General features: G+C 40.5%; 1 protein-coding gene across 3 annotated transcripts in view; it reads right to left on the minus strand.

The window, feature by feature from the left end:
- The window catches only part of PDGFD (platelet derived growth factor D), a 148,264-nt gene that overhangs the window by 43,487 nt on the left and 90,206 nt on the right, over nucleotides 1-14,571 (minus strand). For all 3 annotated transcript variants that reach the window (XM_056329667.1, XM_056329669.1, XM_056329666.1), the window contains exon 3: nucleotides 13,703-13,883. In XM_056329667.1, the coding sequence (XP_056185642.1) occupies nucleotides 13,703-13,883 (181 nt within the window). The remainder of the gene's footprint in view (nucleotides 1-13,702; nucleotides 13,884-14,571) is intronic.

Below are 14,571 nucleotides of genomic sequence, written 5' to 3' on the forward strand. Positions count from 1 at the left end.
TGTGGCCTAAAGGTAGTTGTTTAACCCTGCCTTACAGCAGTTGAAAAACTAACCTCATTCTTTCTAGGCCATTTTCCAAAGTTTAAGGGTTTGTCTGTTCTTTTCATATTTTTTTTTTCTAAAATGTAAGATTCTCTTTTAAAATTACCCATCATTCTGCAAACATTGAATGCCAGGGCTCACAGATGCCCTTAACTCTGTCACTCATGGCGCTGTCAAGCTGTGACGAGAAAATGAAAGACAAGACCAGCCTCCACTTAAGAACTTTTGGGCTACATCTATAGTAGTAAATAAAAAAAGGTAGCTATTGATTAGAAATTACTTATGTCCTCAGACATACCTACTACCCTGCAAAACAGAGTGGCCACAACAAACTGCATATTGGAAACAGCCTGAGGCCTGTGCTGGCCCCAAACGAGCCAGGCTAAAAATGTGGGAGTGCAAACAACCTTGTGCCTATGCTTTGGGTCACATCTAGCTTGTTTAATAGTCTAATAGTCTGAAAACTGAGATACACAGACTTCTTTATTAGAGAGTCTGATTCTGTGAAGGCTTGTGTTTATGCTTCGTTATATGACTGATGGTTGGACAACAAGAGTGCCTAGAATCAAGAATGTGTAATGAGACAACATGGTGCCTGATGTTCCCAGTCTGAGGGAAATTTTCATTACAGAGTATTTTTTACCACAAATATTGTTTAAAATAAAGCATTTTTAGATGTGCCAGGATTAGAAGTATTATTAAATAAAAAGGCTTCTACAGCTTATGAAAAGAAGGGGACCTGGAAAATAAGTTTTGTCTGCCACAAAACACAAATCTGTACAATTAAAACATTTCTCCAAACAAAAACTATTAAAGTGAAAAAAAAAAAACCCACCTTGTTATCAAGGGTCACAGAAAAACTGGATGTTATTTGATTCTGCTGAAAATCATCTGACAGCAAGATACACAAATTCCACAATCTAAAAATTATTTTTAGCTTCCAGTGCTGCAGATGAGTTGCAAAATCTGACCCTATGTAGTTAAAAGCTCAGACCTTCTCTAATTAAGCACTGACTGGTCATCAAACTGACAACTGAGGAAAACAGAACTGCATTTTTCTTGGTAATGCAAGAGATCGGAAATGTGATAGAACTTTTTTTTGGCATGGCATGTACGTTCAAAAGCAGTTCAGCATGGCGAGAAATGTGTGGGTTGAAAACCAGAAAGGGGGTTGTAGGCAAAGGATTGTGTTAACAATGCAGGCACTGGGTTTGAGGAGGTGTTCAGTTCAGTAGCACAAAGCTCAGCACCAGGCAGGGGCTTATTTTATGTAACAGTATCGTTTAGCCAAATATTTTCTGGTAAGATTTATCCTATCAAGTCTAAAGTGACAAGAACCCTGCAACTAATACAAGATGTGTGTGTGAATATGCATGTGTAAGGGAAAAAGAGAAACACTCTGCGATGTATCTGCCATCTGTGTTGTTATGAAGGCATGCATGGCCTTTATCGAGTGCTCAAAGAAAAACAGATATAGATATATGTATAGAAAATATAGATCAGATTTATACAGCATTGTGACTTTCTTTAGAGATGTGATATATAGCATGACGGTTATTAAAGCTAGAAGCGATGTGCTGAGTGCCAACCTGTAAGCACACCAGCTTCTCCAGCGCGGGGGAAGGACTTTCTCTGATGATCTGTGCCTGGAACTGCAGAGTCAGAATAAGCCTAAGAATTGTTAAAAGTAAGTGCAGAGACACTAAGAGCTTCAGTTATGATGTTCCTCCTAAGGAGAAGGAGATGGATGAGGATAGCTACCAGCCTTTTCCCACGCACCAAACCAAGTGACTTCGCATGGTCTGAAGATGATTTTTCCTGTTTCACCTTCCAGGCTTGGAATCTGGGATTGCTGTTCTCCATTTTGTAATCATACAACTTCTTAAACTAGAGAGGACCTCAGGTAAGTCTGGCAGGCCCAGAAAAAACAAGCATCCAAATAAATGAGCATAGCAGACAACCCTCTTGTTCATCAGTCTCAGCAAGGCCATGCATCTCGCCCTGCTGGCACCATGTCCCAGACTGCAGGAAGAAACAACACAGCGTGCCTCTGTAGTGTGTTTTAGAAGTCAATCCTGTGACATCTTACAAAGGCTTATGGTGCCTGTCTTTGAGGTGGGAAGACCTGAGACTGCGAGAAATTGTCAGGGCAAGTAGTGGTGAAGCCTGCCTCATTGCCGCAGCTGTGAGGCCAGCACCCTCCCTGAGGCTATGATGCCGGATCCAAACCTGCAGGCAACGCAATCGGGCACAGCTGTCTTCGCTGAGGACATGGAAAAAATCACAAACACTATGGCAACCCAGCAAGGGGAAAGTTCACCCTGGAAAAATGCAACCTAATATGTTCCTAAATGACATGCGGAGCAGAAGGAGGAACCTAGGAAACCTGGGAGCTCAAAGACGGACTGAGCTGACAGAGGAAAACACATCAAAAGACACATTTCCAGTGTTAGGGCAGCCAAGCTGGCCACTGCCATATAGACCTGCCTAAGCAGGGTACTGTGGCAGGTGACATGCCACCCATAACACAGCCTTAGTGATGCTTGAACCCCCAGATTCAGCTCCCATCACTACCACAGTGTCACTGTAAAAAGCTGGAAAAATCTGGGGGACTTTTCAAAAGAACATTAAAAACTCTGAGGGGATTGGATAGCCTGAATTTTTGTGAAAGATTAAAAGCCAAGTACAGGCATCCTTGCTTGACTAAGCAATGACTAAGCAATAAGCAAAGAAGTGTGAAAACTCTGCAAATATCTGTAGGAGATAGACACCCATGACACAAAGAACAGACTTCATCATAAATTAGGAAGGAATATAATTGCAGGCAATGGTATGGCATTAAAAAAAGGAAAATTTAAACTGATTATCAAAGAAAAAATGTCTTTGCAACAGTGATTTATTAGTCTATGGTTTAATCTCCCATGAGGTATGTTCCTATGTTTGTTATATATAAAAATTATGCTAGATGAACAACCGATGAATTTTAAATACAGAAAAATCTTGCCCTTAGAGAAAAATGGGCTGAATGACCTCACATCTTTAAATTATGAGATTCTAGGTATCGCTGCATTACACGTTACTGCACACACACACACCCTAACCCTACAACCCCTCCAAATTTAGACTCAGAAATCTTAAAACAATCAGTATCATTTGACCCAGGGCTCTAAGTATTTTCCAGCAGTTACAGCTGTTGCAACAAATAAGGCAAAGATTTGTTCTGTAAGCAAGTAAACACACATTATACACAACGCATTGTTTCCCCTGGCTTGCCAGGAACGACAAAACCACACTGAAGAGTGCTAAGGCTGAAAGAGACCCTGCAACCCAAACTTAGGCTAGGACAGTGCAAGATCAGGACTGTGCTGCCAGGCTGTGTAAGATACTGTTGACACATTGTCGAAAAAATAGTATTGGTGGAATACAAAACACGAAGTTGAGCCTAGGAGCCCAGCGCTCCACAAAAATGTGAAGACATGCAATTCTTGTTTTGATTCAGAGGACAACTTGCAACCAACACTTGCTGTGATGGGTTTTCACAAGTTCCTCAGTGCAGGCTGGAGGTCTAGCATGCTTCAATTCACCAGCCACTTCCTCTGGAAAGCTGTCAGAAGAAAATCCTGAAAGCAGACTGGTTTCCTACTCTTCTCCAACACAGTTGGCACACACTAAAGTTAAGCTGCACCTTCAGCTTTTGCAGAAAATCTAGAGCAGAGGCTGCTCAACAGGCACAGAACCTGGGAAGAACCAGCCGTTTCCTCTTCCCTTGTGGACAGGGTGGTGGGAGGGACCAGCCTTGCCACAGTGCAGCACCAGGTGTTAACACCTCTTTGCAGCAATGTAGTACAGCCTTAGTGCCTAATTAACTGTTTTACGGATACATGTTATCTCTGTTGTCCTTACAAACTGTCATCCTTAACTACATTTCCATAAAACACCCTCCAGAGTTACCAAGCCAAAATAAAAGGTAGGTTCTTCATACATTATCATCATTTCACATGCTAACATTCTTCAGCTGTTGCTGAAGTGGAATTAAAGGACAGAGTATGGATTTACAAAGACAGCATTATGTCCTCAAGTCAACAATCTAAACTAGTCCCACTTTTCAACCAAACAGCTAATGTGATGGACAAGTTAATGAGTGCTGTTCAAAAAGTTTGACAGTGTAAATTCACCTTATGTTCATACACACTGATGTGTGGTTTAGGGTAAACTAAGGCGAGAATGGTTGGATTTAACCTTCCTTTTTAGTGTAAACACAGAGAGGTCCACACATCTACCAGCAGCACTGACGGGGTGTTTGTGGCATGTCCACTTCACTACTGTATTTCCCATTTGTCTTTCTGCTGCCCTCTTAACGGTCAACTCTAAGCAGACAAATGAGCTACAAGGTCTCCATGTCTTCTAACAGGAGCTGTACTAAGGCTGCCACTGGTCTGTCCCTACTGCAGTGTCGAGATACCATGTCTGGGCTATTGATATTTTCTATTGGTTACACATGGGAAGCAATGTCAGGGAACAGGATGGCCATTGCTCTCTCCCAGGTTAGGCTCATTATGGCACAGAAAATGTACCCTTTCCTTTCATGCATTACAATTTTCAGTGCTGGAACCACCCTAACTTTCTCCTACCTTTATATATTTGATGTTAACTAAGAATATTGCTTTATGGGTAACTTGAAAAAGCTGTCCAACATACATGGTAAGTAGCATTAGTGATTTTAAGACTGGCAAACTCTAAAAAAGCTGGAAATAATGAATCCTTTTTAAAACAAACTGATTTGCCTAGGGTAGTTTTAATACAAAAATATCTTTAATATTCTCCATCAATTTTTTAACTACCACTCATTCACAAGACTTCCAGACTGTTAGGAATCATTGATTTATTTCTCTAATTATCAATGGTTACTTAAGATTTTTACAGCAAGTTTGGGGATGGCTTTCATTTCCTACTTGTCTAATAGCACAGTTTTGCCAGTGGCCAATAATTCATGAACTCTGGCTCACTGGAAGTCTACTTGTAGTGTACTCTGTATTTTATTTAACGAAAAACAGAGAAAAGATTAGCTTTCATATAGAATTCTTTTATGTATCCAGCTATGTTAGCACTAGAAACTGGTTATGAACTGGGAAGCAGCATGGGCATTCAAGATAAAGGGACAAACAACTCACCATGAATCCTCACACATGCCCTTACTTAGCCAAGTACAGTGGCAAGATCATGGCCAGTTGCTATCAGAATGGGGTCCTCTTCATTCATTTAACTAGAAAACCAAGTCAGTATTCTGTCAGTATTTCATGCTTCCCAAACCCAGCAATATTTCTGTGGCCCTTATCCACTATTCTTACTCGCTAGGTAGCTGTTTGATCTCATTACTAATACAGTTGCACGCTTCTTGGAATCTGCATCTTCCAGTTTGTTTCTGATGTGTTTTGCAAGAAATCATGTTGATGCTGAATAAGGCTTTTGAGCTTCTACAAGGAGAAAATTACAATTTTCTTTTCTTTTTTTTTTTTTTTTGTCTAACATGGGTAACCCTCTTGTACTGCACACAATGGTCTTTTTTTTATTATTATTTTTTTCTTTGTATTTCTAACTTACCTTGGAAAAGTAGGAATTTCCTGTGGGTCATTGACATCCTCAGGAACTCTTAAAACAGGTAAGTACAGGAAATGCAGTCCTTCAAAATCTAAAACTGTCCTACATGAACAATGCCTCTAAGTTTTTGTTAGAGTCAACTATTTGGGACAGGATACTAGATTTGAAAATAACAAATGAAAATGACACTTGTGTTTGTATAATCCTTTGAAGACATAAAGTGCTACATTTTCTTGTCCTTGGCCACCACCAGGAGTCTGGTGAATTCTCAGAGACTGCGTAACACACTACTGGATTAAAGATGTAGCATTTTCAAAAGGAACTGGACATCAACAGGATTGCTGTTACGTTAAGACAGATTGATGACAATGTCCTGTGAAGGAGCCACACTTTAACTAAGCTGTCAACAAATCAGGGACAGAGGAGAGCAAATAGCCACTTCTCCACCATGCTGTTCAAACAGCAAAACTGCCAGGCACACATGCTTGCAGCTGGGAAAACATAGACACTAAAGTCTATTTTCCTTTTTGATTAAAACAATTGTTCTATCAGTTGAAGTCTGACAGCTTCCAGCAGCTTCTGTGTGCTTACTGGGTCCCACTGCTTCTGGTTTTGGTAGCTCCCTTGCCAGAAGGTCTGTATTTCCCTGGCCATAACTCAATTTCTTACCCACGTCCCTCGCTGAATCTTTTCACTTTTTTGAAACATCCCCAAACCCAGTCCTATTCTCCTCAAGCTCACAGTCAGAGATTTTACCAAAAGAGGCTCATGTAGTGAAATGGCCCTACTTTTGCTCCGCTTTCTACCCGATCCACACCTGCCTTCCCTCCTCTCCTAAATGCAGTCTTTCCTATGTCAAGTCCACTGCCTGTTTAAAACCTCCAATTCATATGCCTCCTTTCCTTCCTAACCATGCCGCCACAACTCCACTTGTTTCCACAAATCCCTTCTTCTCTTCATTGCCTTGTTAAAAATGTTTCCTTAATTGGCATTCAACCTTCTTCAGTCCAACTGAAACTGTTTTCATGTTACTATGAACATGAAATGTTGACACATGGACATCTGATATATAGAGAGGGAAGGCTTCTTCCTCACCTTTCGTGATGTGTTTGCTAAATTTGATATTGTCAGTCACAACCTCTCTGTCCTTCGGCTTTTTTATTTTTCCTTTCAGCTTTCAAGAATCTTTGCTTGTTGGGGACTTCTGCCTCTCTGACCATTTTGTTTTGGCATTTCTGCTGCCTTCTGCCTTCTCTCTCTCTGCGGACTTGCCTCTTCCCCTGTGTGTGCTTGCCTCACCCACAATTACTTTTATTACTGAACTTGGACTAAACTATCCCCTCTGGTCTTCGCTGCTGCCATGTTTCATTGCCATAGCTGGGTGATCCTATAACAGTCCTTCCCTCTAGTACTTGTAGCATCCTCTGATGCCAAGCTGGTAGGTGATTCCTCTTCTCCCTGAAACCTACTTTTTTTTACCATTCTCTTATCAGTGTCACCTCTGACTTACAAACGGCTTTAGAAATTAGGTCACAAGACAGGGAGAATCCTAATGAAACTTAAAATTCAGTCACATAGGAGAAGGATTTGGACTAATCTTTGTGCCTAAGACAACAAGAGTAAACGTGGAAGGGGCATCAGACCTTCAGAAGAGACCTTCAGAAGAGAAGGATCACAGTCTAGTGAAAACTGGGAGGAGATGTAGTCTGGGACAACTGACTGCAGAGTGTTGGGCCAGGTCAGGTCATAGCTTTCGCTGCAGCCCCCAGGCTCCCTCTCACTCATACGTGGCATTCAGCTGGTGGGTCTCAGACCTGAAAACCTGCAAGCTTTTCCACCTGAGGAGATGAGATGGGCAAGACTTAGGAGTTAGGTGGTATATGTTTGGGATTTTGTAAGGTGTGATAGGACACTGGAAGGAGAAATAGCTCTTGGTTAGATGCAAATGTTGGAAAGAATCTTTTGGTTAGGAACTTCGGCTACCCCTGAGGCAGCCAATGCTGCCTGTGAAACTGCTTGTTCCAGACGTGCCTTCTCAACCCAAGTATGCCATTTCCTTATCACCAACCTATCTGACACCCAGTTTTGCTTCTTTTGTATCCTTCACCATCTTTTCCTCTGCTCTGAGTTCTGGGACAACTGCGATGTCCCTGCCTACCGTACTGCTTGGCTTGTCTACCACGCCACCTTCCTTTCTTCATCAAACCCTACTGAAGGACAGGTTAGATCCTGCGAGATGAATCAAGCAGCAGACTGAGGCTTGCTGGATTCTCAGGAACCTTCATTAAATGGAAAGCATTCCTCCTCCCCATATAAAATTACTCTGAGATGCTCCATGTCTCAAGATACAATGAGGCACAATCTCTCTTTCTAACATGCTGTCATTTTATGTTGCTTTTTAGAACATTCCAAACACCTTCCAAAGTAAAAAAAAAAAAAAAAAAATTAAAAAAATTGTGCACAGATAATCTCTTAAATCCTCTGTTTATGTAAAGTTGGGAAGGAATGTTAAAGATCTTGAGCAATTTTTATCTAATTAGAAAGGACTTAATAACTTCTCTCCTGAAAGATGAGCCTCTGGCTGATAATTTTATGAGGATTGTATGCCTTGAGCAAACCCACAGAAAATAGTTTTCTGCCGGAATTTAAGAAAATAGAAGTTTCATTGTTATGAGTTTTGCACATGGGTTGTATTTATAAAAAATCTTTGCTGTCTAGCATAGACAGGCAATCAAAACTGAAATCAGAGGAAAAGTGAAAGAAGAACAACTGATAAAGCTTCCATGTCTAAATTCTTGCTTCTTCATTGTGAGATCTATTTCATGTACAACAACTTTACTAACCAAGACATCCCCCCACCCCACCCCGATTCCTCTCCTTTTGTACCCCCAGCAACTTACTGGGATTCCATCTGTGGATTATCTAAAACCAGAGAAGGTATTCATGCATCATTATCATGCCTGTTGTCACATGTGATATATTATATGGGTTTTCAGGCAGAATATTTTGTCTTGAAGACAGAAATGAAATGTCTATTCTGTAAAAGAAGTGACAAGCTAAAAGAGAAGCACAGCAGCAAAGACTCATCCAGCTTCCAGGCTGGATTCAGGTCTGTGGCTAATGATAAAGAATTAATCATTTTCTGTGGTATTTATGAATTTGTATTCATGCTGATGGCTGTATCAATTTCCGATCATGTTCACTCTTACAAGGGAGTTTATTTCTTGACTTATTTAAAAATCCTGCAGCCTGGTGCTGCAGTACTTGTGCAAACAAAACTGGCAAAATACAGGGAGCCTGTCGCGTAATTCAGAGTGACTGTGAGTACAAGGATCGGGATCAGGCTCTTATTCTGCCCATTTTCATTTTCCAATTGTGCTTTGAATTTCTTGTGTTTTCTTGTGAGCTTAATAGGCAAATATCAAGGAGTTTAAGTTATTTCAGTATTTGAACCAACTTTGACTGGTCAATACTTTTTGCATGGGAAAGTAATTTAATTTTATTAGACTGACTGTGATGTCTTACCCCACTTTGTGACCAATGTTCTGTTTTTGATCATAAGAGTGGTAGCGTATAGCCTGGTTGTTTAGCAGAAAGCTAATTCTCTATAGAATTTCCACATGATTGATCAAAACCCAAAGTTCCTCCCACTCCATTCCATTAATTTCTTTATGGCTCCTTCACTCAAAAAAATGTCATTTCAAACAAGCAAAAATTACTCATGATCTAACACACTGATACGCATAGTGGCACATAAGTTTATCCTGGGACAAATGCACTTATGTTGTCCTTTTTAGCACCGCATGTCCACCATTGTTGGTTTGCAACTCCCAAATAAGCTAAGATTGCTCTTAATGCCATGTGATGTTTCCTAGTCACGCACTGTATTAGAAAGAAATGAAAGGTAAAAGCACATATATATGTGTATACATGTAAAAAGATTTATATTTTTTAAAGCTTACATCCTTGTATAAATGCATGTTTGCACATATACATACATGTATGTTCCTAGCTTTTTTGTAGCCCTTTTTTCCACTAATGACTTTAGTCAAAGTTCCAAAATAAGGATTTCATTTAGGATTAACGGAACAATTAGTAAGGCAATAACAATTTACTGTTCTAATTGTATAACAGGTATGTGCCTTTTCTAATAAACTTAAAATAATGTTTTTAATGAGTAAATGGAATCCAACACTTTCTAGTTGTCTCATTAAAATGAAACTAGATGCAGGGTTGGGAATTTTAATTCAAAACATTCACCTTTATTGCTGGAACATGTTCCTGAATGAGTTCCTAGATTATTTTAGTAAATGTCCATGCTAATGTACTTGTAAAACATGGGGTCCAATCTTGTTAACATTCCCTTCCAGAATTAGGACATTGGAAGAATTTCACTTCAGAAGAAAAAAGATTGTATAAAATGACATCAGTCAAGCGAAGATTATTTCCATATGTAACAGTGTAACTTCATTTGCACTCCTACATCTCAAAATAATGGATGCAGTATTTTCAGTAATTATAAATACTTACTTGCTACACGCAAGATCCCTCGGTTGTGGTAATTGCACTGCAAGCGGTGGTGGAATAAAATTTTACATTTGTGGCAATGTGGAATATTCTCATCACCTACTTTCAAGTGTGCAACCCAGGGGGCCTTTCTCATGACAGTGCCTACCTCCCTTCCAGCAACGGTGTAAGTAACCTAAGATTACTCATCTTCCTCTGTGTCACATTTCTATAGTGTTTGTTGTGAAACGCTGTGTCCTTAGAGTAAGAAATTATGTAACATGTGAGAAAAAAAGACTGGAACACCTCAGTGCTTTCTATACTGCAAATTAATGTTTCTAAGGCAACTCAATCAAGAAAAAAAAAATGTTTGAGAAATAAGCACTTTAAGTGATAATGGCAGGGAGGAATTTCAAACAAATTTGCAGTTAAGTGAGGCTCATGCCTAATAGTTGTCCAGGGCTTGCTCCAGACCATTTTTGTTCCAGGTCTGTGAAGCTTGAAGGAAAAGACAATTTTTAAAGAGGTTCAAGGGAGATATTTCTCTGTGTGGATACCCAGGCTAAGCCAACAAACTGCACAGCTACAACTGGGGGCTTTGAATGTGAAGTGTCTGTAGACACGAGCCACCGGCTGCACGTACTAACGTACTTCTGCACTGTTACAGACAGCACAGTGTAGGAATGAGTTTTTCCAGCCATGTTAGGACACTTTTGACTCTTACTCAACTTGGGATAAGCAGTGGGGTACACTCAACACATAAGCTCCTCGAGTCTGGTCCACCCTGGAGCTCCCAACCCAGGGAGTCCTACGGCTTCATGGGCAAAGAGTGGATCAGGGACAGGCAACAGGCAGCACATTGGATCTACCCCTTTCTCCAAACCACCCTCATGGCTCTGCCTCCAGTGTTACTAGTCCTTCAGACCCACAGAGGGGAGGGCAGAGGCCAAGGGGCCAAGAGGCAGAAGACACGGAGAGAAGGAAGAAGAAGGTGGAGGAAAGCCAGCCTTGGCAAGCAAAAGATAAATGCTGTATTTAGATGGTCTGACTTTATTTTATAGATTTGCTCCCTGGCCCATTGTCCCTTATCTTATATTGGGACAGCTAATTACTCCCATCCATCCATATGGCTTTCAACCTCATCCTGCTAAAGATCACCCTTGTGGCTTTTTCAGTCTAATTTTCCAGAGCCACTTTGAATTCTAATCCCACCGTCCTGAGTGACTGAGTCCCTTCATTTGACATGGGTTGCTTACTTTGCCTTGTTTTACAAGGGCAAACGTGACTTTCGTGGATACAAGTCTAATTTATATCTTCTCTAGCAAAATAAACCCTTTTTGTTTCTCTAAATGGTACTGAAATGTGAAGTTAATGCAAAAACACAAGTACATGAAAATAATGAAGTATGTTTCTGATAAGCTTTGCGAAGTCTCATTTGTGCCTCATGCAGAGTGCTGAACTAAGTAAAAACTTGATCTGCATCAAATGAAGTGATCTTAACTGACTTCCTTGAAGATTCATAAATAAGAAGGCCAGAGAGCAAGGCTGTTTGGCTGCATGTGTAACGGGGAGAAATTCATGCAGCCATCCTGGCACCACGCTCAGGAGATGCAGCTGATCAATAAACTTAAGCAAACTCTCCAAACTGCTTGTTTCAATTTTCTCTGCAAAATTATCAGTCTTATATACAAAAAAAACCCCACTGCCATGCAGATTTGAACTCCACATATAAGAAAAAACAAGGGACTTAAAAGATTTGCACATATCTTGTGCACCACTTTCCAATAAAGTCCCCAAAATAGCCTTGTACTGGACAAGGTTACAAAGCAAAGAAAAAAATCAATGTAAAGGTCTTTCTTTTCATCTGATACAAAATACCATATGTTTTTGCATGCTTCATTAATGCTCCCTGGTTTGCCACCTAGAAACGCACAATGAGTTCAACCTTCAGGGGTCAGCAGTGCTCAGCATATCTATGAACTGAGCTCTAAGTGACTGTGGGGACTGTCGAATAAGGGCAGACTGCTGAATATTAATCCTGCAGTTTTAGGTTGGATGGTTTAGAATCTGAAGACCGGCTAACTACGTATCATCCTCCATCTCACAAATGCCACTAATCACCTGTACAGTTCTCTTCTCTCAGAAATAAAACAGCACTCCATTCAGAGGCTGTACCGGGAGAGTATTCTTTTGAATAGATTTGTTAGACACTAAAATTCTCTGTTTACTCGTAGTTTTGAAGTTAGATAAATACAGTAGTCCTTTTTGAGCTTCTAGTGCAGAGTCTCCTGTGTCTTATGAGTGATAACATTCATTTTTGGAAAGTCTAATACTATCAGACTAGCTGTATGTGGTCTGGAATAAAGCTTGCTAAATGCAGCAGAGTTTTTGTGGCTGCACTGAAACACAAGCAGTGTAAAGAGAGACTGCTTCACTGTCTCATTTTTATGCCCAGTGGTCTCATAGACTGTTCTGCCTACATTTTAGTTTTAGTAGATTACCTTCAAATCAGAGTAAATTATAACTCAGGATTTACTCACAGTGCAATGCCTTACTCCACTAGAAGCCTAGCAATTTAAATGCAAGGGAGCACAGTCTTTATAGCTTTAGAGTTGCCTTGACAATGTGCTGTTTATGGACTCTTTTTAGCATACATAGGCATATAAGCATGCAAAGCCGAGAGGTTGAAGTGTAATGACTCAAACAGTGGATGTCTCCTGTTATAGCATTAGCGTTATTCGTATTCCAGGCTTTCTTATTCTTGTTAAATAACAGTGGATTGAATAAAAAGGGAATAAGAATTGTGACGGATATAAAAACATAATTATGACAGTATAATAAATTAATGCTTACCATTTCCTGAGTGTTTGCAAAGTCTGCCTCTTTCGAGCTACACTGCACCAAAAGCATTATAATATTAATCAGGACAATACAAAGGAATAGATATTTTTATCAAAATCTACTTAGAGCAATGAGCATCCCTGCTCCCTAAAGACAAAACCAAAATAAAAAAAGAGGAGGTTTTCATCTCATTGAAACAGTACATGATACACTGCTAATGCCACTGCATATACAAAGATGCATGTTTATACGCGGTTGAAAATACAGCCTGAGCCTTAGCATACTGTCTTGCACGTAGAATTTTATTGCATGTAGAACAAACTACTCTGCATCTAACTCAGAATCACAGCCATAAACCCCTAAGGTATTTTTATTTGACCTCAAATGAACATAAAAAAGGAGTTCATAGAGCAGCCATTTTTTTGCTCTTTGTGCTGCATCTGTCAAGCCACTGGCAGTGCAGCCTCAGTGTAGAAAGTGATAGTGCTTCTGAAACATGTTATTAGTGTAAATCTTCGCCCGGACTTGACTTTATTTTATATTTAATGACAGGATGCCAAAAATACTTTGTTTTAATGTAGTTGTTGGAATGAAAATACTTCCAGTCAATTAGTGTTTTGATCCAATGCAGTTAGCTACGCCATTCAGCTTCAAGTACTGATGCTCTTTTACACTACAGTCTGTCTCTCACCCATGATACAGATAAGTGACTTACCACCAGGGAGTAACAAATCTTGAATCCAGGTTTAGCCACAAAGTAGTCATCAGATTTGAAGGTAATTTTTATCTGATTTGTTCTTGATGTTATCCTTGGAGGTACTTCCTTGTGTCCACACCACCGTCCTCGTATAACTGTACTGGTCTCTGATACATCTTCCACTTCCACAAAGTCATACCTGAGAACCAGTTTGAAGGATTAGTTTTGATAACTCTGGTTTCAGAAGATGCTTGCAAACAGACAGGAGCACAGCTGGAAACACAAAGACAACTGTCCCCTGTTTTCTACTGCAAAACATCAGACTAAATATTGCAAATGGTGGACATGCTCACGTAGCACAAAATACGCTAAGCTGCAAGTTACTGCCTGAGTGCTCAAATGGCTGATTTTTGGGCTTCTGGAACATGACAGACAGTATTTGCCACCGCGTTAAAATATTAATGAGAGGCACTTGCATGTGTTTAGTACACAGTAAGCACAGGCATTACATTTCATGTGGTGGATAAATAATTTAGAGATCTGATATAATATTATTTAAGGCAGGCTGCCCAAGCTGAGCAGCTGCAAGCACTTGTGCACTTTCTGGTGGGCCCCCAACTCCCTGCAGCAGCAGCCCCTGGCTCCTGCCTGCCATGCCTGTTGGAGGGCTGGATACAGGCTGCTGCCATGACAGGAGCAAAGGAAGGTGCTGGAAGGACACAGGGCAGTGCATGCTGCTGAAAGGTGCTTTTTAGGACCTTCTTTGTAGGTGTCACGGTGCCTCTGCTAGCTGGTTTGGAAAGACTCATTTCAAGCTTTCAAGCAGAAAAGGGCAGGCTGGCACTCTGTGTGCTGCAGCAGGGAGTCCTCTGCTGTTTGTGTGGGTG

Source organism: Falco biarmicus, chromosome 2 (assembly GCF_023638135.1).
Source record: "Falco biarmicus isolate bFalBia1 chromosome 2, bFalBia1.pri, whole genome shotgun sequence".
NCBI lineage: Eukaryota > Metazoa > Chordata > Aves > Falconiformes > Falconidae > Falco > Falco biarmicus.